Source organism: Crocodylus siamensis, chromosome 7 (assembly GCF_052110815.1).
Source record: "Crocodylus siamensis isolate JL-2025a chromosome 7, ASM5211081v1, whole genome shotgun sequence".
NCBI lineage: Eukaryota > Metazoa > Chordata > Crocodylia > Crocodylidae > Crocodylus > Crocodylus siamensis.
Window position 1 is genome coordinate 3,591,546 of NC_143401.1, and position 26,629 is coordinate 3,618,174.

The following is a 26,629-nucleotide window of genomic DNA, read 5'->3' on the forward strand; positions in this document are numbered from 1 at the left end:
CAGGCTGGGCACTGCAGGTAAGCTGATGGGTTTTGTCTTTCTTCAGAACCCTGTTGAGTCTTGGCACAAGCTAGGAAACAGCTGCTTGGCAGTTTCAGGACTTGGGCAGTTCTGTGCACACTCATTGGAAGAGAGTTAGGTGTCTATAGGGACACAGGCTGGGGGCATGGGGGAAGAGTTGTAATACAAATAGTGTCTAAATGAGGGACTTGGGCACCAAAGTGGGGGCATTTAGTTGCCTATATGCATTTAGGCATTGAATAAGGAAAGCTTTTAGGCATGTACTTAAAGCTGACTTTATTCATGCCTAAGTGCTGTCCTGAATCTGAGTCATAAAGAAAAGCAGGGTAGAATAAAGTTTCCAAACTGTCTCTTTTTAGCTTTTATGTGCTTTTTTTTTTTTCCCTTCCTATTTTTTTTTTTTTGGTGGGGGGAGGACTTTGTATGCAGAAACAGTTCTGAGAGAGAACTGCTTTGTTCATTTACAGTTTCCCCATTTGGCTGATGGATTTTGAACAGAGGGACCCAAATTACATTAAGGTTAAACCAAGATGAGGAAGCTTCCTGTTCTCCACTACGGAAAACTAATAAACATGTGAAAAAAAAGGAAGTCATGTAGCATTCCTGTTCTTCAAAATGTAGACAATATTTTAATAAGCTGTTTTTATTCAGTTATATTGTATATGAAATTACACATCAAATAGTTTATCCTTTCTGCTTTGAATCTTGCTTTCATTATTTTCTGTAGTAGAGTCTGTGCAAAGATTTGTTGCACCCATTTAGCTTTGATTTTGTTGTAACTTAAGACGCATGTAGATTTTAACGAAGGAAAATGTTTTTTGATTCCAGACTTGGGAAGCTGTAATACAGGGGTGGCCAACCTGTGACTCTGGAGCCACATGTGGCTCTTCAAAAGTGAATATGCATTTCCTTGAAACTTTGCACAAGCACAAGCATACTTGGTCATGGTGTGGTTGTGCAAAGATTCAAGGAGTCGCATAGTAACTTCTGAAGAGCTGCATGTGGCTGTGGGCCACAGGTTGCCTACCCCTGCTGTAATATAATTATGCAGCTGAAGGGCTTAACTCTGTAGGTATTGAGCACTTTGGTCCTGATTCAGCAATTCAGATATGGTGGTGCCTGTTATTAAGCAAAAGTAATCCAGTTGAGATCCATAGCAAGCACCTGGTTGAGTGTGCTCCTGGATCAAGACCAGATCACTTAGCATCTTGAGGAAGTAGGCCCTAAATTAGCTGATAAAGGCAGATTTCCTGTAGCCAGTATGGCTTAGGTCAGCTGTCTGGGAGTTCAGGTGGCAAGAAACTCATTTAGGAATAAAAGGCTTGATCCTGCATCTTTTACTCACTTGACTGGTGAAAAATCAAGTCAGGGCCTTATGTACACACAAGTTTCAGCAATAGACCAAATGTACTTGGCTACTTTTTGGGGCTGCAGGTGCTTGGCTCTTCAAATGACCAGGCCCACTGCAGACAACAGGAGAATTCCTTTGGCTAAACTGAAGTGGTCATGGAAAATCTTGTTCACTTGAATAAATGCAAAAGTAAGCCCAGTGACTTGAATGGGGCCAGCTGAGTGAATAAAGATTTGTAGGATCAGGCTCTTAATGTGTATCAAGCAGTGCTGAACACCAGTGTTCATTTTTAGTTGGTTTCTTCTGCTCTATTTTTTAAATAAGATCTTTAATAATTTGGTACCATGTTTTAACTTGGGGGTGGGCAAAATGTGGCCACTGGGCTGGATGCAGCCTGCCAAGCCATTCTCTCCAATACTTATCTACCCCTGGCTGCCTGTCATGCGGCCCTCGATAACTTGCCAAAACTCAGTAAGCAGCCCTCCACACAAAATAATTGCCTGCCCGTTTTAACTCCTGAAAACATTTTAAGGGAATAATGCAAATAGACGCAATGTTTTGGATGTGAAAATGCTTCTAGAGCATAATCTATTTTTATCGCACTTGAAAAAGTTGTCTGACAATCTCATGCCTACTCTAGTTACAAGTAAGACTTACATTTTGATGGTAAGATGGTGACCAGCAGGCATCTCTGACCTGGTCAAGTCTTCTGGTATAATTGACTTAGATCCTGCCATGGGCTCTGTGTGAAGAGATGCCTCTGTCCACATGAAACTTTTTGCAGGATGATTGGGATTTTGCCTCTTGGTTTTGCCTGTTTGAGAATCTCTCTCACACCGCTCTTTGGTTGTCAATGTAATAAAACATATGCAAGTACTAGTTGTTGATCTATTTAGTACACTTCTTTAAAAAGAAAACAAAGCAGGAAGAAAGAAATACTAAGCGAGATTGTAGTCTTTCTTAGATGACACAATAAGAAATGTACACTGTCTGTGATGCATTAGCTTTTAAATTAAATGGCTGTTATTAAATGGTTGACTCTCCTCACCACTCTAATGGCAATAATGAAGCTTTCTCCTACAGTGAATGCCATTGTTCTGTATTCCTGGCGCACAAGATGGTCAGTCATTTTGTTCAATCGAAGGAGATGAGAGCTGAGTTTAGCTTCCATTTAGCATGATCACAGAATGATTTAAGAACACACAAACTGTTTATCATTTAAGACTTACCTAGCTGCTATTTTGCCCACTTTCTTCCTTATGAGAGTTTTGCAAGAGTCCAGTTCGGGTTCAACCTGTTGGCAGCACAAGGTCAAACCTGTTGCACCCAGAGTGCAAACTGCCCCGTGAGGCCTTTCAACAATACTGGGGGTACCACATGCATTAGTGCTTGGACCCTGAGATGTAAGGAGGGACTAGGGTTGGGTTAAAAAACCCTCCCCCTTATGGCTGACACATCCAGGAGTACAGGAAGGAAAAGCGAGTCAGAAGTGAGAAGAATCATCCAAAACTTAGTTGTGCTCCAATTTGTACTGGCTGTTCCAGAAACACTGAGATGGTTAATCAGTTGAAGGTGAAATTGTCCTGTTCGTTTCCATGAAGCCGCAAGAAGTGTTTGAACGGAAGCCCCAAGCGCTTGCTCAGTTGTGGTTTGCAGCCCAGGAGTCATTTCTTTGTTAATTCCTACTATATTGCAAGTTCTGGGAGGAACTGCTTGAATGAGCTCTACATGAGAGACTGGTGTGGTAATGGTGCGTTGTTTAGGGGCCACAACAGTAATTGGGGCAGAATACACAACATTTGCAGCCTTCTCAGAAGGATTTGGTGTATCCCCAAGTAGAGGATGTTTTAAGACAAAAAGTCCAGCAGCATCTTCTACTCTGATTTGTCTCAGACAGTTTTGCTAGTTCTCTTACCTACGTGCTGTTGGGTGATAAAAGGGAGACTCTGGCAGTTTCAAATGAATGCACTTAATGCCTAAACAAAGGAACTGCGGACTTTGATGTTACAGCTCTCATGCCTGCCTTGACATCTCTAATTTATACAAAATAAAGAGCCAGTAAAGAATAAGTTTGAGCAGTCATTTTTACAACACCAGTCTTTTAATTTATCACTTCATGAATCATGATTTAAAATTGGATTATAAAACCAAGCCCACTCATTAAAAATCTCTCTCCTTTAAAAGGAATTAAGTAGCTTTGACAGACTTTCTGTACAGGCCCATTTAAATTAATTGGTAACTGGGATTAATGTTAGGAGCCATAGGAAGATCTGAGGAATATATTTCAAAGTTAGTGACAAGACTATTTAAAGGTATTTTGGGAATACTTGTGTGAACTGGTAAGTAACATACAGTATGATTAAGGAAGATAATAGCTTTATATAGTTATTTTGCTTTCTGTGCCCTAACTGAAGTAACTTTAAGCTGCCACTGTTGGTCCATCTTATTTCTACTGGAAAAACCTTCCATAGTTGTCTTTTTCCTTGACCTTGCAGCTGCACTAGGTAAGTATTGCTAGTTAATTCTATAGTTCCTTGTATAATTCCCTATTGTTGACTGATAGAGGAGGTAGTCATGGAGCAGAGCATTTGATAGCTAATGTCTTGGTACCTACAGGAACATATCATATTTGTTAGGGGCTGGAAGGGACCTTACAGATCATCAGGTCTGGCCCCCCTGCACTTCGGGTGGGAAAGACCGCTGGGGTCAGATGACCCCAGCAAGATGGGCATCAAGATGCTTTTTGAAGATCTCCAGGGTGGGTGACCATACCACATCTGGGGGGAGCTGTTCCAAATCCTTTGCACTTGGCTTGTAAAGAAGTTTTTTCTTATATTTAGTCTGAAGCGATCTTCAGTCAGCTTGTGCCCATTATTTCTAGTCCTCCCCTGGGGGCCCTTGGTGAATTGTTGCTCCCCCAGGCCCTAATGTACTCCTGATATACTTATTAGGGGTGTGCAAAACTAACTCCCCCAGTGCCCCTGGCTCAGCAGTCAGCTGTGGGGGGACCCCAGGTGCCTCCCAGACCCAGGAGGCACCAGTTGCTGAGCTGGGGGGCAGGATTCCCCACGTACTCCACAGCGTATCCAGAAGCGCTTCTGGATCCATTGCTGAACGTGCTGGGGACCCCCCACATGCTCCCATGAGACGTTCCATCCACCCCACCACCTCAGCATTCATGAGCCGCCTGGTACCTTGAGGCATGTAGAAAAAACATACAAAGCTGTGTCTATGGCCAAATCATTGAATCCCTCTGAATTGAATCGGAGGCTTCCAATTCAATTTGGATAGATTAATGGGTCTGCTGATTCAATTTGGATTTAGAGATTTAGCTGCCAAATCTCCTCCAAACAGAATCAGCGACTGAAGCTTTGCACAGCCCTAATACTTTTAGGCTGCCACCAAGTTCCCTCTGAGACTTCTCTTCCTCAGTCCCAGGTCTTTTAACTTCTCCTCCTATGACCTGGTCTCTAGACCTCTAATCATGCATGTGGCTCTTCTTTGGACTCTCTTGAGCTTCTCCACATCCTTCCTGAAGTGCAGCGCCTAGAACTGGATGCAAAGCTCCAGCTGCGCTAGAGCAGAGGATGACATATTGAAGGGGCACGGTATGTTAAAACAGTTATCATCAACTTCATCAGGATACAGCATGCACAGTTAATTTAAACATAGGTGTTGAATAGCAATGTATTCTCAACTCACTTGTTTGGCATTACCCTTAATTTTCAGAAACAGTATAGACTGATACGACAAAGGCACTGTGATTTATAAGTAAGCTCCAAGATTTGGGTCTTGACCCTCTGACTCTTAAGTGCTCGATTAACCCACCAGTTTAAGCAACTTGCATTTCAGCACCGTAAGGAAGAGAGAGTTAATTACTTATGAAAAATATGGAGAACTCCAGCCAGTCTCAACTCAAGCAGAATACAACATGCAAATCAATTATGGAGCTTGGCAACAACATATAAGAGGCAGGGTAGATTTGTATCTTGTAGACTAAATCAGAGATGTATAGCATAAGCTTCTGTAACCAAGAGGCTTACTTCCACAGATGTCATGTACATGAGGGTGAAGGCTGTACATAGCATCTGAGGAAGTAAGCCCTCTGCTTACACAAGCTTATGCTATACGTCTCTGATTTACCTAGTCTACAAGGTGCAAATCCAGGCTTAGTCTCAAGTCAGACAGAAAGCAAACTACCTCCCCCTCCTTAATAACATGCAAATGTGGAAATGTCTAAAAAGAAATAACATTACAGGTTGGCAAGACACTTGAAGCATTTGCCAGGTTAAAGATATAGACATAAGAATTTCCAAGTATTTGGAAGATTGAGCTATGATGTGAAAGTTGTAAATCCACCAAAAGGTAGAGAAAGCTTTCTAAATGTCTTTGAAGAGGAAAGGACTGGAAAACACTAGGTATTAAATGCAATGAAAAGTTCAATACATGCCAAGATTCACCAAGACTATTTGAGAACTTTTATCTGAAGTTGTGCAGGAAAAAAGAAAAGGAAGTATACAGGATGTGTTAGGAGCACAGCTAAAGCAGCTATCATAAGGTAGTTGAAAGAATCTAGAAAAGATGCATCTTGTAGACTAAATTGCCGAAGTTTGCTGATGACACTAAGATGTGGGGCGAGGAAGGCACACATGAAGGGAAAGAGAGGCTGTAACCAGACTTAGACAGACTACAAAAGTGAGCAGATGAGAACAGGATGGGGTTCAACACAGATAAATGCAGGGTGCTGCACCTTGGGAGAAGGAAGCCACAGCATACATACAGGCTGGGGAGTTCCCCTCTTGAAAGCACAGAGGCAGAAAGGGATCTTGGAGTCATTACTGACTCCCAAGATGAACGTGAGCCGCCAATGCCAGACTGCAGCCAGGAAGGCCAGCCATATCTTGTCATGCATCCAAAGATGCATCTCATGCCAGTCCAGAGAGGTGATCCTCCCCCTCTATGCAACTTTAGTCAGGCCGCAGTTGGAGTACTGCATCCAGTTTTGGGCGCCACACTTTAAAAGGATGTGGCCAGCCAGGAGAGTCCAGAGGAGAGGGCAGCAGGACAGGCCCTTTGAGGAAAGACTGAGGGACCTGAACCTGTTCAGCCTCAGCAAGAGGAGGCTGAGGGGGGACCTGGTGGCTGCCTACACTCATCAGGGGAGATTATCAGCAAATAGGAAGAGCCCTTTTCTCCCCAGCACCACCTGGGGTGATGAGGAACAATGGTAATAAGCTGATGGAGAATAGGTTTAGGTTAGAGATCAGGAGGCAATATTTTATAGTTAGGGTGGCCAAAATCTGGAACCAACTTCCCAGGGAAGTGGTCCTTGCCCCTACCTTGGGCAAATTCAAGAGGAGGTTGGATGATCACCTGTCTGGGGTCTTGTGAACCCAGCTTTCATTCCTGCCTCTGGCAGGGGGTCAGGCTAGATGATCTGTTCAGGTCCTTCCTGGCCCTAGCTACTATGAAACTATGTTGACTTAAGAAATTCCACAGTACTTGGAGAAGGATGGTATGCCATTTAACAGAGGCTGTGAGCCAGGTAGGTATGGCAGAAACATTCCCTTTCCCCTCTGGAAGCTAAACTCAAGAATTAAACCATATAGGAGCACTGTTCATAGAGCCAGGGTATCCAAGTCTTGTAAAAGGATTTTTTATTCCCTTGCAAACTAAAATGTAGCTTGTAACAAATTTCATGGACAAATTATCCATCATCTAGTATAAGAGCAAATATCCAGGTTGACTAATTATATAAAAAGCCTGGTTGCTAAAATAAAGTTAATCTCCAATTTTTCCATGCAGCAATAACAAACCTTTATTTGACTATTACTTATGGAAGGTCATAATATTGTAATCCAAATATTCATACAGAAACAAAACTGTATTTTGTGGAAAATAAAGTGCCATAGGCCAGAGAGTTCTGAAATTCATGAATATTTATATAGTGTAATATCAGATATACGAAAGATTGTATCTTAATAAATATATGTAAAGGTTGTTTTAAAGCATTTTTAATTGCCATTTTGGACCTTAGATAGTATAGAACACTTGGTTAAACACAGCTATTATCCATCTACAACATTTATGTGTAACAAATAATATACCATAAAAAGTGACTTCCATTTCTACATTTTCCTTCATCAACTTTACATTTCAGTCAAATATAATCACACCATTTAAAGCCAACAGCAGAGTACAAATTTTTACCAGAATAAAAAAATTAGTGTCACGATTCCACATTGTGCTCATTTTATCCTCAGACATAATCCAAGAGCAACAGCTTACAAAATGGTTTTACAAAAAGATCAGGAGTGTGCAGTTGAAAGAGATGGCTGATGCACTTCCTCAGACAGTCACTGCCACAAATCTTCAGTGCGACCAAATTTAAAGACCAGTCCTCTGTTTAGAGAAAAAAAACAACAAACCAAACCATGAGTATACGATTTTTTCATAGAGCATAAGGACTCTTGCTTCCAAAAAAGAGCAGTCAGATTCAAAGTCTTGGTAGCTAACACAAACTTCAGTATTCAGTGATTCTGAATATAAAGTCCTGATCCTTCAACAAGATGCAAACAGGCAGATCTCTAAACCCTGCCTACACATACCTTATTACAAACTAGCTCTTTTTCTTCAGAGCGATCACAATTATAACTAACTAGATTTAATTCAGAAGAATAAGGAAGAAAACATAGGCTTACCCAAAAAAGATAAATGCGTTCTGGAAGAAGACGGCTATTCCTGGATAGACTACTGGTTTCTCTGGCAAAAGAAAAAAAAAGATTTCCAATTTTTTATGAAAATATTCTTTTCATTTTCTGATATGTTATTTCATGAATGATCCAGCATCAGGTTAACAAGGATTTTTTGTCTGGTACAGCAAAAGTGTGATCAAAGAGCCTTTTATTTTTTGTTGTAAATAAAATAAGAGTGACAAATAATAATATTCCAAGCTGTGGCAGCCAAGTAGAGGGAAAACAAACACTTGTTTTACAAACACTGCATCTTACACTATACTTCCTGTAAGATATTTTCTATGTCCTTGTGAACTATTTATATCTTTAAACAGACAGATGGACAAGGTTCTACATCTAAACCAGCTGAATACAGCATAGGGTTTTTGGCATTGTCACTGCACAGCAAAACTACCTATGTGGGACAATTGCTGAATACAATCAGTGGCTCACAGATAACAATACTGATGAGTAATGTACTGTGGGCAACACCATACTTTGCTCTCTGTCAACATGAAGAAACATGTCCCCAGGGAAAGCAAGTTTTCTTGTGGAAGTTCACATACATTTATGCAATGCTCATGTAAAAATCAAAATGGGTTTGATATTAAGATCTGTAACGTATCTTACCTTTAACAACATAGCCTCCAAAAAGGATCCACATGGAAGCAATCAGAGATCCAAAGGCCATCATAAAACCAATAAACAGCCAGATGCGAGCACCTTAAAAAGAATGTGCACATGTACTTCAATTTGCAATATGCCCCTGTTTCAAAGTACTATATTGTGTAAGCACAGCCTTCTAGACTAGGACTGCCACTGTATCCAAATAAAAACACATCTTACACACATCCTAGATGTTGTAGGGAACTATTGAAGCAGCAACAGGATGATGCTATTGCAACCCTGGAGCTGCAGCTGCTTACATGACAGCTGTGCTCCTTGCCACTGTGGAGAGTGGTGCCTAAGACTTGTGCAAGTCCTCTAGAAGAGGTGACTTCCACCCATGATGCATACAGAGAACCTTAAGATAGCTGCTAGCACCAACCAGCCAAAAGAAGCGGACCTTATGTTGGACAAAAAAAAGCAAGCTTGTACTACACACCAAGAAGGTAAGAATCAGTAAGTTATACGGTGACTATCTGGAAAATGTAGTAGCCAAAACTACGGGGGCCAAACTTACTGTTTCACATTAAATTATTTTAGAGTGTCTCGGATGACAGAAGAATGAAACCAAAAACTATTAACAATTATTGCCAAATGTATAGATGATGGGCAAAACAAGGTGTGGAAGTTAAAAGTGCTTGTTTGACAAAATCATGTAAAATGAATAATCTTTTCACATATATGAAAAAGAAATCAAGTTACTATCCTGTAAAAAGGCTTATTAGTGGCATATCCAGATAATACAATGCCACACTTGTAGATTTGCTTTGTAAATAAAACATCAAAGCACTGCATTATCCACATGTGCAGTTCTAGTTATAATGTGATTTATTACTACCTGTTTGTCCAAGACAGCCTTCACTGTAACTGTCACCACGAACTTGACCATTTGATACTGCATTGATCCTACATAAAAGAAACAGAAGGGAATTGAACAGTACAGTAAAAACAGAATTACCACTTTTTGTGATTTTCTTCTATCACTGTATAGGCCAGTAGTGAGAATTTATCATATTTTCTGCAACCTTTGCTTTGCAAGAAGGTACAGCTAACTCAAATTTGAAAAAAAATGTTTTTTCAAACAGTCTCCTATTTAGAATGTTGAAATTAGTAAGAATATATGGTAGGTATTAAGAGACTTGGCTTGTAATCCAATTACTTGTAATCAATGTAAATACAGTCTGTTGGTATTCAAAGATTCATAGATGTTTGGGTCGGAAGGGACTTCAGAGGATCATTGAGTCCAACCCCAGCTCAGGCCGGGAAACAGCGATGGGGTTAGATGACCCCAGCCAGGTGCATGTCTAGCCTCCTCTTAAAGACCCCCAAGGTAGGGGAGAGCACCACCTTCCTTAGAAGCCCATTCCAGATTCTGGCAACCCTTACTGTGAAGAAGTTCTTCCTGAAGTCTAACCTAAATCTGTTCTCCATCAGTTTGTGGCCTTTGTTCCTAGTTACTCCAAGGGGTGCACTGGTAAACAGAGCATCTCCTATTCCTTGCTGCCCCTCCCCCTACCGATGAATTTGTAGGCGGCCACAAGATCCTCTCTCAGCCTTCTCTTGTGGAGGTTGAAGAGATCGAGGTCTCTCAATCTCTCCTCGTAGGGCTTTGCCTGCAGTCCCCTAACCATATAAGTGGCCCTTCTCTGGACCCTCTCAAGGTTGTCCACATTCCTCTTGAAGTGCGGTGCACAAAACTTGACGTAGTACTCCAACTGCAGCCTAACCAGTGCCACAGATGGGAAGCATCATCTCCCTGGACCTGTTCATCATGCACCTGCTAATGCACAACAGAGTGCGGTTAGCCTTGTTGATCACTTCATCACATTGACAACTCATGTTCATCTTGGAATCAACTATGACTGAGTGACTGTGTCTTCTCTGTAAGCTCCTAGTGACCCACCTGCAGAAATAATGTCCATTTATGTTTGAAAGGTCTATGAAAGTCTTCCTTAAAACCTGTATTTTTTACATTATTTGAAAAATGCAAGTTTTATAAAGCATGTAGCCGATAAAGAAATTGCACCTACATTAGGAATGCAATAGTGGCTATAACTCCACAAGCATGGTATGAATGGTTGAACTGTTCCATATCAGGATACTTAACAGCTGCATCTATGATAATCCACCAGCCTGTAAAAAACTATTTAAAATAAAATGACTTAAAACACAGACATGATTACACCCAACAGCATTACAAGGTTGTTGCAGCAAAAAATACATTAGCTTGTATGAAAAAAATTATATGGCCAATTTAGTTTCCATTTACGTCAATGAGAGTTTTGCTGGTGATTTAGTTGGGAACAAGATGAAACAAAAGCAGTTAGATATGCAGCATTAAGTTGGTGGAAACTGAGAAAGTGGAGCAGCCCATGCTTAAGATTTCCACAGAAACATCATTTAAGAAAGCCTCATAAAAATGCGTTTTCCTTAAATATATTTACTAAGCTACATTTTTTTTAAATGTGTCTGTATAAATGTCTGGAACTACCTTTAAATGAAACCCTACCACAAGCCTGCTCAGTGGTGCAACAGAATATCATAATTATGAGTGAAGTAAATCAGATCAAATTCTGACTGAGAGGCTCGGGGGGAGTGCTAACTGAACAACTTTTAGGACTCCCTAGACTTTTGATATTAAAAGAGAGAAATTATGTTTAGTGGTTGTCTGTCAAAACAGATTGCCTTTCATGTGTAGATTAGGCCAAGCTATTTTCTTCCCGATTCTGACAAGGCTATATCATTATGGTAGCGCTGCCCAAACAAGTAACGGCAAGATAAGCTACAACATTATCTTAAAGCACTTCAACTATTTCATGGTAACTATTGTTTTCATTTTGTGGTAAATGTAAAGTAACCTAGTTATTTTCATAAACTGCAGGTAAAAAAGCATGCCCATGGATACTTGCTGCATAGCTGACCTGCCCTAAATTCATAGCCTAGCTGACCACATAACGTGCTTGTATGCCCATTCTATTACCTGAACTCATACACTCTTTTCTTAAATGAATTTATGCTTCCAGGATAACTACTTTGAAAGCAATAACACAAGATCCAGTATGAGCTCCCAGCATCCTGTATTCAGTGGGTGTTAGCATATTGCTCTCGTCTTAAACAGCACTTTCACTTCAGTAGTGACTCTTGAGTACATGACAAAAGCACGTGTAAAATAAAAAAAGGGTACGGTTAGCTATACATACCAGCACACCAGCAGCAATGGATGCAATTGTATTTCGCTTTTCTCCCCAATCAATGCACTCCGAGCATCTCATGCTCTCAAGAAGTCCAGACATTTTTCAGTTCTCTAACAAGTTAGAAGAAGAAAAAACCATATTTACTTTCTTATATAAAGGGTATCTTGTAACACTACCATGAGGAAACCACACTAAAATGTGAAGATGTCAAAGCTTTTGGGGATAGTGAAAAAAAATCTGGATGCCATCAGCATGCTGAAAATGCTGCAGGCCGCCCCCCACTAAGCAGGACCTATACATGGAGCAGGGCAGACAGGGAGTTACATGCTAGTTAGTGGTGAGAACTGTCCTAGGCAGCCTTCTGGGGCCTCTCCAAGGGCTGTGAACGAGAACACCAAATTCATGCCTAAATTTCAGAAGCAAAGGCAATGGGCTCTGCCTATCCACTCCATCTCTGCACCCCTGGAAATGAGGCAGTGAATACACCCTGGGGTGCCCAGCACCACCGCTCTTGAATACGGTGCAAGGGATGTACCCCAGGCGTCCTCACTAGGGCTGTGCAAAGCGTTGATCCCCGATTCAATTCAGTGGAGATTCAGCCTGATTCAGCGGCCAAATCACTGAATCCGAATTAAATCAGAGGACCCTTTAATTTCTCCAAATCGACTTGCAACCCTTCGAATCGATTCGGAAAGTTTCGGAGCTAGACACAGCTTTAAATATTTTTCTACGTACCTCTAAGGAGCAGGTAGCTTGTGAATGCTGTGATGCTGGGGTGCACAGAGCATCCCACAGGAGCGTGGGGGTCCCCAGCGTGCTCAGCAGCAGACCCGAAAGTGGACCAGAAGCACTTCCGGGTCCACCGGGAAGCATGCAGAAGGACCCCCGGTTCAGTGACTGGCACCTCCCTGGTCTGGGGGACACCTGGGGTCCCCCTGCAACCAATCGCTGAGCTGCTGGGGGGGAGGTGACCCCCCAGGCACACTCCCTGGTAAGCCCAGTAATACTTCTGGGTCCTCCGATGAGCATGCTCCACGCGCCCCAGTGATCATGAGCTACACCAGTACGTCGAGGTAACGTAGAAAAAACATTTGAAGCTGTGTCTGCATCCAAATTGGTGCCGAATCTTCAGATTTGGATGCGGCTGAATCAAATCTAGGACGGCGATCCGAATCGACGAATTGCATTGCTGCCCCCCCCCGAATTGGGGCCGAAATTGAACAGGGCTTGCTTTGCACAGCCCTAGTGCTCACCACAACGTTTCTGGGAATAAACCATCACGTCAGAGACGGTGTCTGGGCTTGTCCCTCAGACCCCGTCGGGGATGTCGGTGCAGGCGAGGTGGGGGGGGGGGGGGAAGCGCCGGGCCCACGGCTCAGCCGAACCCCCTCACGCCCAGACCCCTGCCTCCCCGCCATGGGCTGATTTGGGGGCATGGCCCCGCCCACTCAATGCACGGGGACTGCAGCCAGGCCCCAAGCCTGGAGAGAGCCCAGGGCTTGCTCCCCGCTGCTTACCACCGGGCGGGGCCCACGCCGCCTCCCTCAGCGCCCACTTCCGGCCGTGGGGGCGGGACAAACAACCCGGATACAGAGCGAACCCGCGCATGCGCACTGCCGGGCGGGAGGGGGCTGTCACGAGAGGATGGGGGAAATCGACTGCTTTGCTCATGCGCAGTTGTGGGGAGGGGGAGCTGTTTTGTTGGGCTGGCGCGCATGTTCTGCTGTGGCAGAGGGGCGGGGGCAGCCTCGCCCTTGCGCACCAGCCTCGCCGTGACGTCAGTGTGGAGGGTGGAGGCTTCTGGAAACTTCTGGGGGCGCTTAGTCGCGGCGGGACGCGGGTGTCGCTGTGCGTGTGCGTGGGGAGGCCGAGAGCGGGGCGCTGCCGACATGGGGGTGACCCACGGAGCAGGGGGGTTCCCGCAGGCCACGCCGCGGGCGCAGGACCCGTGTGGGGGCGGCCCGTCCAAAGGCGACCAGTGAGTCGCGCGCGCGGCTCTGGCGTGAAGGGGGCTGTGCCTCATGGCTGCTTCCATGACAGGGGTGCTTTGTATTGCCGGGGTGATGGTTGTGGGGTGCCAGTGGTTTGTTCCCGGGGGGGGTGCCTGGCGCTGTTGGGAGCGACTCGGGGGATCTTGCTGGTAACAGGAGCCCCCCCCTCCCCGGTCCTGCAGTGTCGGGGAAGGGGTGGGCTGGCACGAGGCGGAGGGGCTGCGGGAGCGCTGGCTCACCCGTGTGTCTCTCTTCAGGAACTCGCAAGGGAGCGGGATGGGGTGCCCTGCTGCCCCCAGCGGTAAGTGCCTGATGAAAACCACCTTGTTTGGGTTCCGTTTGCTACCTTACACGCACTTTGTTCCTGCCCCCCACTGCCAGCAGCTGGGTCTCTGAGCCTGCTTGGATAAGGGGGGAGGGGGGAATACAACTCGAGACGGATAACTACCAATAAAACTCCCTGTCTCGTCCAGGCTGAGTTTGCCGTGTCGCACAGATGTGTGCAGCAGTGTTTGTTCTCGATGCAGAGATGTGCTTCTGTTTGGGTAGTGGTGTGTAAACAGGAAGCCAGCGAGACTTGTCTCTCTCTCAAGTAGCCAAGCTGGGCATTATGGCTTTAAAGGGAACGAAAATGCAGCAGTAACCCTGCTTTGATGCTGCAGTCATTGTGCGAAAGAACTGCAGAACTGGCCGGTTCTTCTTGTGTTGAGCGAACATGGACCACAAATTTAGAGGATAAAATATGGCGGGTTTTTTCACTTGGGAAAAATCCATCAGGATCATGGGAAGGGTCAGGGAGGACAAGGAGGGGAGGGGTCGTACAAGTACAGTGAGCGGAGCAGGTGGATGTGGCTAAAATGGCTGCCAGTGGCAGCCATTTTAGTTATTAGCATACTATTTTTAATGTGATTTCAAATGCATATGTAAATGCTGATGTAGCTGATAAAATCAGCTATGAACTTCACTTGCCCTTTGATGAATTCTAATCTCTGTCGAATGCTTACTGCTATGTTTGCAAGTGGCATCTAAAAAAAGAAAGTGGGCTGTACTACAGCCAGACAGGAAAACTATTTCACAATTTAAATTGTTTTTTTCATTTCAAATAATATATCTGGGTATTGAAAACCGAAAAAAACCCCAAACCAAATCCCTGGATAAGTTGTTGAAACGAAATTCTCTTGGCTGTCATGGTCTGTATTTGGAGGAGTGCATCTTGATATTGAAGGGATATTTAAAATTTAATTTGGCCATGGCTCAGTTTATTCTGTGAACGTGGCTGATTTTGCTTAAAGCTGTAATGCCAACTAGTATATATAAAGCAGTTTAAAATCCTCATTTGATACACCACTTGAACTGCTTATTTAGAAACTTTAAATTTTTTAAGTGAGGTTTTTTTCTCTTAAGGAAAGGAACTTTAATTAAACACAGCTGTCAAAGCCACAGCATAAAACTGGGGGGGTGGTGAAAAACTTGACCTGGAATGTTCATTCCTTTAGGAAGTCTTGAATTTATTTCCCCCCCCCGCCCAGCAAATCTTACAAGAGGTTTTTGTTTCAAAACAGGAACTGAAACTGGGCATTCAAGTAGAACATCACTCAAAGCAGATAGAATGGCTAAAAGCCCTGAGAACTTGAAGGCTAATAAGACCGATGAGATGACAAACTTCATGGATGATTTAACGCTAAGCTCTCCAAAGGGGAGAAATTCCCGCTTGAGGTCCAAAAGAAGTCGTGACAGATCAACTTCAGGATCATCGAGCAGATCATCTTCCAGTTCACAGTCCAGTTCAAGTTCTTCATCTTCAGCTTCTTCAAGGAGTTGGAGCAGGTCTAGAACCAGATCGAGGTCAAGAGCTAGAAGAAATGGTTCCAGGAGATACAGACGGTACTCCAGATCGTATTCCAGAAGCCGTTCAAGATCACGTAGCTATCGATGTAGGGGAAGGTGTTATCCTAGGCACTATAGAAGATACCGCTGTTCTCCTCCAAGTTATAGATCACGCAGTAGGTCATGGTCTCGTGGAAGATCATATTACAGAAGATCTTACTCAAGAAGCAGATCGCGATCAAGAGGCCGACGTTACTATGGATTTGGGAGAACCATATATCCTGAAGCTTACAGAAACTGGAGAAGCAGGTCACGAACAAGATCCCGTAGTAGATCTCCTCTCCGTTTAAGTGAGAAAGGTACAGTCTTCTGCAAATACCAGTATATGTTTCTATCGTGGAAAGAGAATGACTGGAAGGTTATAGAGCTGCTGTATAGGTCTGTATGAGCACAGAAAGCTGCGGGGATTTTGTGGGGGGGGTTGCTGCTTTTTGCATGTTAAGCTAAAATGCAAAGTTAAGTTTAGGTGCATGTTTAGTTCTGCATTGGTTGATGCACGAGGCTTACTGTATACTCCCCCCAGATAAGAGGGAACTCCTGGAAATAGCCAAGACTAATGCTGCCAAAGTCCTTGGAACAAATAACATTGTGTTGCCAGCGAGTTTGAGACTCAGCACGGTATCCAAAGACACAAACAGCAGAAACCTGAAAAGTGAAGATGCTGCAGAGTCTACTGAGGTAAGTATGACCTGGAGTGTTTCCTACTTCAAAGGTAAACTTCTTCCTTTCTCTTTTCCCAAAACTCCTCAGAGGCAAGCCTGCATGACTAGCTGTTTTAACTTTTTATTTTTTTTGTTCTTAAGTTGCTTTGAAATTATGCCTTTGAAATATTTTGTGGGGGGGAAAAAAACTAACTCATCAGAATACCCCAAACCCTTTGTAGACCTGATGATGCTGGAAGAGTACCTTGGAGTCTTAGAGGTGGTTGGTCCCCATGAAGATGCACACTTTTCCACTAGTGATAGGTTAGGAAGGCAGAAAGAATCTGGTTTTCTTGGGGGGGAGTTGTTTGTTTGTTGTTTTTGTTTTTCCTCCAGTAGGAAATGACTCACTAGTCTATAAAATTGTAATTGGCAAATGCAGTTGAGCTGAGTCTAAGGTTTAATCACAAATTCTGTTTTAATAGGCTTTTGTAAAGGTTAATCTTACTGCCTGGTGACTGTCAGTTTTTTTCATATGCAACAAACTGTTCCCAGAAATCCAGTACCCAAACACGCATTGCATTTTACATACTTTATTTCTGTCTTATAGAAATCATGAATATGGTCTGCAGACATTGATGAAGAAAAACTGGTGGTAATCAAGGGACTTGGGCTATAGCTGCTGTGATTCTAGGGGAGGGAAAGAAAGTTAATTTATTTTTAACAAACAAATTTTAGTTTTGCAGTATGTATGTTAATAGCAATTATCTGATACGCTGTAGGGAGCAAACCTATCATATGTTGTGTAGCAGCATCTTAAACTTAGTATTTCTGACTTAAACTTAATGAGGGTTTCGTGGACAACTAAACAAATGGTACAGGCAATCCCTGTCATAATATATGCAATATATTCCAGATTGAGAGAGTACAGAAGAAGAGGCCTGCATCACTTGCAGATAAGTTTATTGTCCTTCTCCAAAGCTCTGCAGGGTTGATGTACAGAACTCGTACACAACTTGCTATAACATTTCATTTCAATGTATATGAAATCCATGCTTGCAATAAGATGGTTACAGTTTAAAACTTGAGCATGGAGGTTGCACATGTAAATTGACACAATTGAACTAGTGAAAATAACCAGATGTTCCCAAGTTAACTTCAACACTACTTTTTTTTTTTTAAAGTATCACCTTACTTTGTAGCTTTAGAGCTACTGATGATATAAATAGCCAAGACCAGCTTGTATTAGAATATTCATGTTGTAGTCTTTCCTACTATGTTATCTAATCGGGAACAAACCTAGCTTCCCTCCATATAAACTTCGTATACTCTTCTTTAGCCATCCGGAAGACTTACAGAAGACTTGCTTAGAAGTGGAACTGAGAGAGCTACTGCACAGAGAGGCATTTCTTTCAGCTCTAATGTAAGTACATGTACAAGATACTAAATCTTGACTTCAGAAGACTGGGAGATTGGGCACTTGTGCCAAATGTAACTTAGCTAAGCAAAAGGTTAGCTACAGGGTAGTGGTTCCACCCCTAATTTTAAGTTTAGATTTGATTGATTGACAGCTTTTATGAAATGCAGATACAACTGACTTAACTCATGAAATGGTGTGGCTTGTGCATTAATATATCGGGGGCGGGGATTCAAAAAACACAAAAAAAGAATTATTTGAACAGTTTACTTTTCTGCAAGTGAACCAAAGGTTACACACGCTAAGAATTGATACCCTCAGTGTTTTGGTAGTGTTGTAGCCATGGTGGTCCAGGAAATGGAACACAGGAATTTTTGTGGATGATGGTCTATTGGCCCAGCTGCACAATTTTGATTTTTTTAGACATCAGCCAAAAACTCTTGCCTTTGACATGCTGAGAGGGGCTTCCACAGACTATTTAAATAATTCTTAAGCACCCTCCGTTGTAGACAAGTGTCTCAGACTATAGCTGTCTGCATGATAAGATTGGAAGAAAATATATTCTAAATAGGAGCTGTATTTCTTTCCAGAACACAATGGCGAAGCCAGTAGCTCAGAAACCTGCAAGTCTCTCTGTTAGAGAGAGAACAGTTTCCCCAGGAAGAGAAGATGACAGAAAAGGAAATCCTTATGGGCAATGGGTTCCTATCAAGAAAGAAGAGAACAACTCATTTTTAAACTTCTCTCCTAAAAGTGCACCCTTTCGAGCACGCTAATACTGCTTCCCTTGCTTTTCTGTGAAGAGTTGTGCTTAAGCATTCCAGTAGTGAGGTCTGAAATCCTACCAGGTTGAAGATTTTTGTTTTAATATTGATTTAATAACTGAGAGGCTTTTAATTTTGGAATATTAGGTTTGTCTTTCAGATAGAAGACTGAGCACAATGGTCCAGAAATTACAGGTGGGAATCTTTGTATATTTTGTAAATAGCTTTTTGCAACACTGTAATGGATTAGAAATTACAGGTGGGTAATCTTTTCTAATGTTAGTTTTAGCAGTCCTTGTTCTGAATACTTGTATTGTGTATCTGTTTACTTGAAATAAATAAAAATTTAGTTTTTGAACTTGTGTCCAAACCTGGGCCTGTGTGTGTGCATTGAAGTCACTTGTACTGATTCAACAAGACTTGTTTCCTGCTGAAGTCCTGCAGGTATAAATTACTTGTCATTTATTGCCTAAACTAAAGCAGAATCAGAAATGAAGCTGTGGATCTCTGCTATGAATAAAGCGTCAAAATCGTAAGCCCTCACATGGTGGAAAAAATTTGAAAACGTCAGATGCCTACTGTTGAGTAACTTGAGTTTCTAGGCTTCTTGAATATTCCTTTGCTAATTTGTTTTCACAATTTGGAACATATTCTTCTGTCCACAATGAAACGTAAATAGTATTAATCCAGAGGATTTATTCCTTGTAAAAACAGTAATGACATAACATACATAGTTGCATAAGGAAGCATTTGTCATCTATTTTAGATGAACTTACTTGGTTCCACTACAGCTGTCTCTTTAATGCTCAATGCCCCAAGTGTAAAAAATCAGTTTCAGTTAAATTATTTGCTTCAGTACACTCCAGGCTTCTGCTGTTTTTTTGTTTTTTTTTTTTGTGGGATGAGGGTATATGAAGTAACAATTACAGCTACTTCAATATAGCATAATGTTACTGTGATGAAGGGGTGGGGAGGGGGCAACAGTCCTAAGAACTTTTAAGTATTCTAGTGAGGGAGCCAGGTTCCATGTTTCTTTGCTTTAATGACTAACATTGCAGAATACTTGAGGTTCTTGATTTTGTGGCTAGCTGTATTTCATCATGGAAGCTGGAGGTAAGCAGGTCCCTGCTGAAGGGAATATCCTGTTAATTTCTGCATCTACAATCCATTGTGCTGTTCTCTACTGTACATGGAAGACAATCAAAACATCTAGATCAGTGATTCTCAACCTTTATTTTTTTTTGTATCCGGACCTGCTTGTAAACATAAGGGGCCAGTCCCAACCTACTGGACCCTACCCTCAGGCCCCAGTGTGTGGGGAGGGGCCCACAAGGGAAAAGCTGATTTCCCAAGCCTTTCTCCTAAGCTGGTTTTGCAACCCTTTTGTACATTCCTGTGCTCTCCTGGGTCATGACTCCCAGGTTGAGCAATGCTGATGTAAATGAACATAATCAGACCTATTGACACATGCATCTATCCCATTCAGAAACCTGGTAATGCTTCCAGGGCTAGTTCTTCCATGCATACAGAACTGACTGAAGACAGTCCATCTGCTATTATATCACTTGTTCCTGTCAGAATCCTTGTTTTTAAAAGACAATTTAGAAAATACAAAATGTATCAATTCAGTGAATTGGGGTTCTAGTGATACTGTGATGGTCCAAGAAATAAGAGGAAAACAGGTAACCTTGCATCAGAAACCACCCACAGAAGTCTCGTGTTGCTTTTATGATTCAGGCACAATTGCTTTTCAACAAGCTGCTTGGCTTTTTCCATACCCTTCCTTCCCTGTTTGTGGTTGAGTTAATAAGGTATGGAGCCTTTTTTAACTTGGGGGGGGGGGGGAAATCAGTAGTTCTTTCACTGACATGTTTGCCTACAAAGCTTCATGTTAAATATAAATATAATCTCTTCTGGCTTTAAAGTCAAGATTCTCAAATTCCAGTGTCTTATATTACCAGGTGTATAGAACATGTTGGCTGGATGGGAAGGTAAGTATGTTCCACAGCACAGGGCTGATGCAGTCTAGTTAGGCAAAATAGAGAAGGTGCAGCTTAGCAAAAAAGCTGATTAGACCAGCAATTTACTTCTGTTACCATAAATTCAGAACTGTTCAGCTCTCACAAAATGACAGGTCTATGCCCTACAAAGACTTATTTCCTTGACTGACGTGTCACTTAAAAACAGCAGTGTGCTGGAACACAGAAAACCTGAGTATTATTTTAGCAACATCTAATTGTGCTAAACTTAAGCTCAAGGGATCCTTCACATTTACTAATACAGAGGGTGGCGCTCTCTTTTATCAATAATGCAGATAAGCTTAGTTTTCTTCTCTTAAAATGCCATAGTAGCTTCAAAATCTAAACATGAAATACGTTTTTTCACTTTGTCAGCTTAATAAAACTCAAAACTTAGCTACCTTAGGAACGGCAAGCTATGAATAGTTAAGTTTTCCTGTCCTTCAAGCACTTTTTTAGACAATAAACTTGCGATAGGAATGAAAACACTGTCATTTATTAATATTAAGAGTCCATAGCTATTCTATTGGCATTGTGTCATACAATTTAACCATCATAAGCCTAGTAGGCTGTGCAGAATGACCTAATTACAGAAACACAAAGTATGTTGACTTAACAGTTCAGACAGCTGTTCCTCTCTCCAAGTTCTGTTTAATCTCTGCTGTGTATTTCCCATAGAACCTTTCTGCCTTCTTGTTGAACTTGGCATTTCTCTCATTAATGTAGTCAATATCTGCATCATCATTATAGGAACGTCGCCGACTATATTTTTCACGTTTTACAATTCTGTAAGACCAATGCATAAAAAAATACATTAAGTAGAAGAGATTAACAGGAGCAGTGCCCCAACAATACCAAAATTATGAGGAAGCTGCAACACCATAGCATCTCCTCAGGGTAACTGATTCTTTGGTTTTCTCCTACTGGAAACAGCAGGGCTGCATATTACTCCTGTAACTGCAGTTTTTTTTGTTTTTTTTTTTTTTGGAGTCCAGCTTTACAGGATGCTACCTTTTTCTGTACAGCATTCAGAAATCTCGGAATGAATCCCTGAATATCCTGTTGTTCAACTTTTATATCCACAAAGTTGTGCATGCACACAATCAAATCAGAAGAAATAAAAAAAGCCTAAACACTATTTAAAAAGGAATGGAAGAGGTGGCAGCTTCTGTCAATTTTGAATCCGCACAAATGGATAACAGAATTCTGATCACAGTTGAGCAAAATGGCACTCTCTATTTTGGATGATTTATTCACATGAGTACAAAAAGTTGTTATAATATTTGTATAAACAGGTAGTTGTGCTGCTCTTCTCTGGTGGGCATTGAGAGAGGGAGATTTCAGAGAAAAGACTATTATTTGGTTCCTGTCCAGCAACTGCACTGTCCATCATAACAGTGCTCAACTCACATTTGCTTGCACAAATAGTACTATATTTCAACATCTTTTTATTTTTTATAAAAAACGTGATTGTGGGATAAAGGCAAGACCATCAAGACTTTCCATTATTGACATTTTTTAAAACATGTTTGAGGAGTTGTTTCAAAATACTCTTAAGCTTGATTTTCATGGGATGTGCATCCAAAAAGACACATGGGCATCCGTTTTGCACTAATAGATATTTCTAATCACTTATTAATTATTAGGTATGATCCCTGAGATAGACTTTGACAGACATCACACCTTTTATGCACTATGACAAGAAGTACGATGGCATCCGTTTTTAGATGATTAGGACCATCTTATTAGTTACTTACTGTTTTTCAAGATCAGCAACCATCCTATCAACCCCTTCATTAGATGGCACATGAGTTCCATGAAGAAGACTGTTTGATGTCGGATAGAATTCTTCCCTGCCGAGTGACAGAGAAATTATTATTTATTGTAAAATATTGCTAAGAGGGAAAAGAGAGGTGGTTAAAAGTGAGACATTTCATTACTGAAAAACATCCAACAGTGGACAAAGTGTGGGAGTGCAGGAATCCAAACAGAACATTGGATAAGAGGGTTTTTTTTTATTTTTTTTTTTTTTTTTTTATATATATATATATATAGGTTTAAGGCATGAAGAAATGAGATTTAGAGCAATACGCACTGCCTTCGTTCATTTTGTACACTGTTCCAATAATCAATCTAGAATTTTAGCTGTGGATCTAAAACTTAAAATATTTTTTAAACCGCTATAAAATCCAGAAAGTTACTCACTTCAGGAGACTAAATGATTTAGTGATACATTTATAAACACAATCTAATTGAGCGATACTGCATCAAAGTTTAGTAACTGTGATACTTGAATAGGCAAATAAATTCAAACACATAAGCCACTTCTTTAACAACTTGTCTCAAAATGCAGTGAGAATAGTGACAGTTCTATAGTAGCATCCAGGAGATAACTGTCCTCGGACTATGGCAAATCCACTTGTACTACACTATACATAAGAATAAAAGAGATTAAATACATTTGGAATTATATGAATCAAAGAAAAATTTTAAACCATCAGATACACTAGTTTGCCAAAATAATTATTTCAGGTAATCATACTTTAAAAAAAAAATTAGTATGAGGCTGACAAAGTTAAACTCACGTATCTTTCTTTTGCTTTTCATATTGTTCCATGTCTGGTTTGATCTGCTTGGTTAACCTCTGATATTGGCGCAATTGGGCAGCTGCATAATCTACAAAATAAAAGATTTCAATGAACACAAAAGTTTTATCATACGGTACAAGTTTCAGCTGAAGCATATGAACACATTTTAAATAACTGTTTCCCCACACTCTACTGGGAGATGAGGGAAAAGTGACTAAAATTCTTACCTGAAAATCCTAGATCTGGATTTTTTCTCTTCTTTTTTCTTTCCCACCTTTCAGCATCCTCAGCACTGATTTCCAACAATTTCACTCGCTCATAATCTTCTCCTTTTGCAGCACATTCCTAATAGAATATGAGCCACTCTTTAAAGTTCAACACAACAAAAGGGCAGACAAGGAATAAGCTTAGTAGATAAGGTAGATTTTAGTAGTTTTATATACATTGGTATTTCAGATAGGAGTTTTTGGTGAGCGTGTCAGTTTAATGCATGCATGTGTATTTTGGGGTGTAAACACATATCACAAGTGCTCTGGATCTAGATCCTCCTGTTAGGAAGGTTAAATTCTGGATAAGACTTATGCACATACACACACAATGAAATGCACTGTGAGTAGTTGTGTTATAGTCAGACTAATTGCTGAACATAAGGTTAAATCATTACAGGACAGAGCCCCCAAGAAAGAAAACTTACGGTTTCAGTCAACATTTATATTTGTTTATACCTTTTTCTTTTCCTCCACCTTCAGTTCCCATTCCAATCGAGCCTTTTTTGCTTCCCAGTTTGGTGGCAACTTAAGTCTCTTGTCTTCTTCTACAACTTCCTGGTGGTTTAGCTTGCGAGCTTCATTCTAGGGGAAAAACAACCAGTGTCTCACTCAACTCAAGCAAAATGATAATACAAGAGTACAGAAGGAAGGAAGGACAAGACATGTTTTCATCCTTTGCAAGGGCAGCTCATGTCACCCATTGAGGAACCCATCAATCAAATACTATACGTAATTCAGCCTTTTAGTTAAAAATAATTTAAATATTGACCATTTCTATTCCCTCCAGAGGAATCTGAAGGCCCCTCCCCCCCAACAAATTTAGAAAAGCAAAAACTGATGGTCAGTGTTTCACTCCTTTCGAGAGGAACAGCTAGAATATTTGTTAAAAGCATTTGATGACCTACTAAGGTCCCTTCTGACCCAAAGATCTATGAAATCCATTGTGATGAAGGAAGAACTTAAGTCTGGCCCTGAGAAATACTTGCCTGTTAGCCCTCTGCCAGATCTGCTCGTGGAATTATGTTACAGTGCTCAAGATGTTCTCTCCCCCCGGTTTTCGGTTAGACCTTTAAGGACAGGCTATGTGTCTTTTCCTTTGAAGGTCCCCTCAGGGACTGTCTCTAGGCAGAAGCCCTTGTTTTAAGGCTATAAACAGTAGAAGAGCCTGTGCTGCTCGGCAGATCTTACCCTCTTCATATGGAGCTCCCGGAACTTCCTCAGCCTTGCCTCCCTCTTCTGGGCTGCCAGCTCCTCCTCCGCCGTGGGGACCGGCTCCTCGTCAGAGCTGCTAGAGGAAACCTGGAACATCATATGGGGCTTTCAATCATGGAGAAGCGGAGCTGGAGGGGCCCTCCAGAAGTCAACCCTTGGCCTGAGGCAGGATCAGCCCTCTCCAAGCCATCGCATCCCACCCAGCCCCTAAACTCTCCACAAGATGACCGTCAACCCTCGCACAACAGACACATCCCACCCCAACCTGCCGCTGGGAAAGCCAGGCAGGCGCAGGACCTGACAGCCTCCTGTTACGGAAATTAACGTGTGCTCAAGAGACTCCCCCCACAGCCCCGCACGCGGTTCGGGCCAGACCCTCCAGCTTGGGTGTTGCCAGGCACATCGCCGCCCCAGCTTCTGGGGCAGATTTAAGCCACCCCAACATGGAGCAGAAGGGGGGGAGGCAACCAGCCAAGCCCCAAAACCTGGGACAACCCCCGAACAGAGCTCGGACACAGCCCCCCCCCCCCAGGGAGCCTCACCCCTGCGCACGTCTCCCCCAACGCCGCCATTTTCGACATAAACACAACCACTTCCGGCTTCCTCCCGCACACCGGAAGTGACATCCACGCGGGCACGCCCCGGAAGGGAGTGTTGCTGTCGTCTCAGCACCTCCTTGCGGGTGGGAGGTGCCTCTGCACCGGCGCCTGAGGGGAGGGGGGATGAAGATGGGGGGTAAAGAAGGGAGAGACGGGTGTGGGCAAGGAGAAGGGGGAGCAGCATAGCAGGTACACTAGGGTTCAGGGGAAGGAGCCTGAGGAGATCCTAGCACCTTGCTGCCTCAGGGGTCTCCCAGATGAGGCCCCCATTCCTGTCCTGCGCTGCTGCCCCCAAATAGACCAAGGCTGTGCCGAAACGGGCCCAGCTCTGGGGGCCTTTGCTCCAACCCCACCAGTAGAGACAACACATGACTGACGTGGCCTGCAGCTCTTGAGACGCATCATATTGTGGCTGGGGTCGCCTTGCTGGGACTGCGGCGGATGCTTCAGCAGCGTCAGCGCAATGTTGCTAGTACTCTGCCACCAAGCGGGACCAGCCTCCTCATTGGGCTTTCACCAGGACGGATAAAGCCAGTGGGGCGACCTGATGAAAGATTACTGCTAAAATCAACCTCCCCCCGGTTCTACTCTGAACCGTCAGCACAGTCATTTTCCACCAGGGCTGGGGATTCTTCCGTCTTTATGGCTGTCAGCCTGGTTCTCAGAAGAGAGTTTATGTCCAATAGCTTTTAGGGCTGTCAGGGAACCCATCAGCCAGCTTTTCATGGGCAGCTGTCTACCAGGTATTGACTCATTGTAGATCTGGAAACTTGTCTGCCGGGGCCAGTTGAGCAGAACAGATTCCTAAGGGGTATCTTGTACGTTTAGAGAGACTGAATCAAGAGTCAGTACTTGGGAAATGATGCATTCTTTTAGCTTAATGAACACGCGGATGCAACTGAAGTAATGGAAATCTTCAGTCATTCCAGTTTTCCAGCTTAATGGATCCCAGGCATTAGCAAGCAAAGGATCAAGTCATTAGCAAGGAGCAAAGCAAGATCCTTTTATAAGGATGAACTTTAACATTTCTGAATAGTATTTCCTGAATGTCTTGGATGGCCTGATCTTCCTTGTATTTGTGGATGAGGTAGTGCGAGCTCACCTTGCCCTGCCTCACACCAGCTATGAAGACATCACCTCTAAAGGTGAAAGAGTTGTACAGTCAGTGCATAGTCTTCTTTACTGAGAATGCCAAAGACACCAATTAGTGCTCATAATGAGGGCATAATTAGCCACCTGAACAGGATTTGAACCTGCAGCCTTAAGGTGAAAGATCA

General features: G+C 42.5%; 4 protein-coding genes across 10 annotated transcripts in view; 2 read left to right on the forward strand and 2 right to left on the reverse strand.

The window, feature by feature from the left end:
• LOC149859318 (blood group Rh(CE) polypeptide-like) overlaps positions 1 to 7,775 on the forward strand; it is a 30,142-nt gene extending 22,367 nt beyond the window's left edge. For all 3 annotated transcript variants that reach the window (XM_090057556.1, XM_090057554.1, XM_090057557.1), the window contains one exon: positions 489 to 7,775. In XM_090057556.1, the coding sequence (XP_089913682.1) occupies positions 489 to 515 (27 nt within the window). In that variant the 3' untranslated portion in view covers positions 516 to 7,775. The remainder of the gene's footprint in view (positions 1 to 488) is intronic.
• TMEM50A (transmembrane protein 50A) lies at positions 7,371 to 13,609 on the reverse strand. Of its 2 annotated transcripts, none has more exons than XM_090057558.1 (7): positions 13,484 to 13,609; positions 11,973 to 12,074; positions 10,803 to 10,915; positions 9,611 to 9,678; positions 8,737 to 8,829; positions 8,074 to 8,134; positions 7,371 to 7,774 (listed from the first exon to the last, which is right to left on the reverse strand). In XM_090057558.1, the coding sequence occupies exons 2-7, from the start codon at positions 12,063 to 12,065 to the stop codon at positions 7,729 to 7,731; spliced, it is 474 nt and encodes a 157-aa protein (XP_089913684.1). In that variant the 5' UTR covers positions 12,066 to 12,074; positions 13,484 to 13,609; the 3' UTR covers positions 7,371 to 7,728. The 2 variants fall into 2 exon arrangements, with proteins under 2 accessions (XP_089913684.1, XP_089913685.1); XM_090057559.1 differs by lacking the exon at positions 13,484 to 13,609 and adding an exon at positions 13,220 to 13,455.
• A 106-nt stretch (positions 13,610 to 13,715) lies between these two features.
• Positions 13,716 to 20,233, forward strand: RSRP1 (arginine and serine rich protein 1). Of its 4 annotated transcripts, XM_090057602.1 has the most exons (6): positions 13,751 to 13,944; positions 14,215 to 14,258; positions 15,520 to 16,143; positions 16,368 to 16,522; positions 17,825 to 17,908; positions 18,493 to 20,233. In XM_090057602.1, exons 1-6 carry the CDS (start codon positions 13,856 to 13,858, stop codon positions 18,676 to 18,678), a joined length of 1,182 nt encoding a protein of 393 aa, XP_089913728.1. In that variant the 5' UTR covers positions 13,751 to 13,855; the 3' UTR covers positions 18,679 to 20,233. The 4 variants fall into 4 exon arrangements, 1 of the variants encoding a protein (XP_089913728.1); XR_016443518.1 differs by having other exon boundaries at positions 13,716 to 13,814; positions 16,368 to 17,908; positions 18,493 to 18,557; XR_016443517.1 differs by having other exon boundaries at positions 13,750 to 13,944; positions 16,368 to 17,908; positions 18,493 to 18,557.
• Positions 20,234 to 21,164: 931 nt separating this feature from the next.
• SYF2 (SYF2 pre-mRNA splicing factor) lies at positions 21,165 to 25,377 on the reverse strand. Its single transcript, XM_090057603.1, has 7 exons — positions 25,296 to 25,377; positions 24,730 to 24,840; positions 23,998 to 24,123; positions 23,500 to 23,617; positions 23,270 to 23,360; positions 22,442 to 22,537; positions 21,165 to 21,470 (listed from the first exon to the last, which is right to left on the reverse strand). The coding sequence occupies exons 1-7, from the start codon at positions 25,332 to 25,334 to the stop codon at positions 21,305 to 21,307; spliced, it is 747 nt and encodes a 248-aa protein (XP_089913729.1). The 5' UTR covers positions 25,335 to 25,377; the 3' UTR covers positions 21,165 to 21,304.
• Positions 25,378 to 26,629: the final 1,252 nt, after the last annotated feature.

Bases quoted from the DNA above. Each gene is read 5' to 3' on its own strand.
- TMEM50A (XM_090057558.1), bottom strand. From the start codon at position 12,065: ATGTCTGGACTTCTTGAGAGCATGAGATGCTCGGAGTGCATTGATTGG. The intron at 8,830-9,610 runs GTAGTAATAAAT...ATTCTTTTTAAG, and splicing joins AGGCTGTCTTGGACAAACAG to GTGCTCGCATCTGGCTGTTT. The intron at 7,775-8,073 runs GTAAGCCTATGT...TTCTCTAAACAG, and splicing joins AACGCATTTATCTTTTTTGG to AGGACTGGTCTTTAAATTTG.
- RSRP1 (XM_090057602.1), top strand. From the start codon at position 13,856: ATGGGGGTGACCCACGGAGCAGGGGGGTTCCCGCAGGCCACGCCGCGG. The intron at 14,259-15,519 runs GTAAGTGCCTGA...GTTTCAAAACAG, and splicing joins GTGCCCTGCTGCCCCCAGCG to GAACTGAAACTGGGCATTCA. The intron at 17,909-18,492 runs GTAAGTACATGT...ATTTCTTTCCAG, and splicing joins GCATTTCTTTCAGCTCTAAT to AACACAATGGCGAAGCCAGT.
- SYF2 (XM_090057603.1), bottom strand. From the start codon at position 25,334: ATGTCGAAAATGGCGGCGTTGGGGGAGACGTGCGCAGGG. The intron at 24,841-25,295 runs GTGAGGCTCCCT...ATGATGTTCCAG, and splicing joins TGGGGGAGACGTGCGCAGGG to GTTTCCTCTAGCAGCTCTGA. The intron at 22,538-23,269 runs GTGAGTTTAACT...GTCACTCGGCAG, and splicing joins GAAAAGCAAAAGAAAGATAC to GGAAGAATTCTATCCGACAT.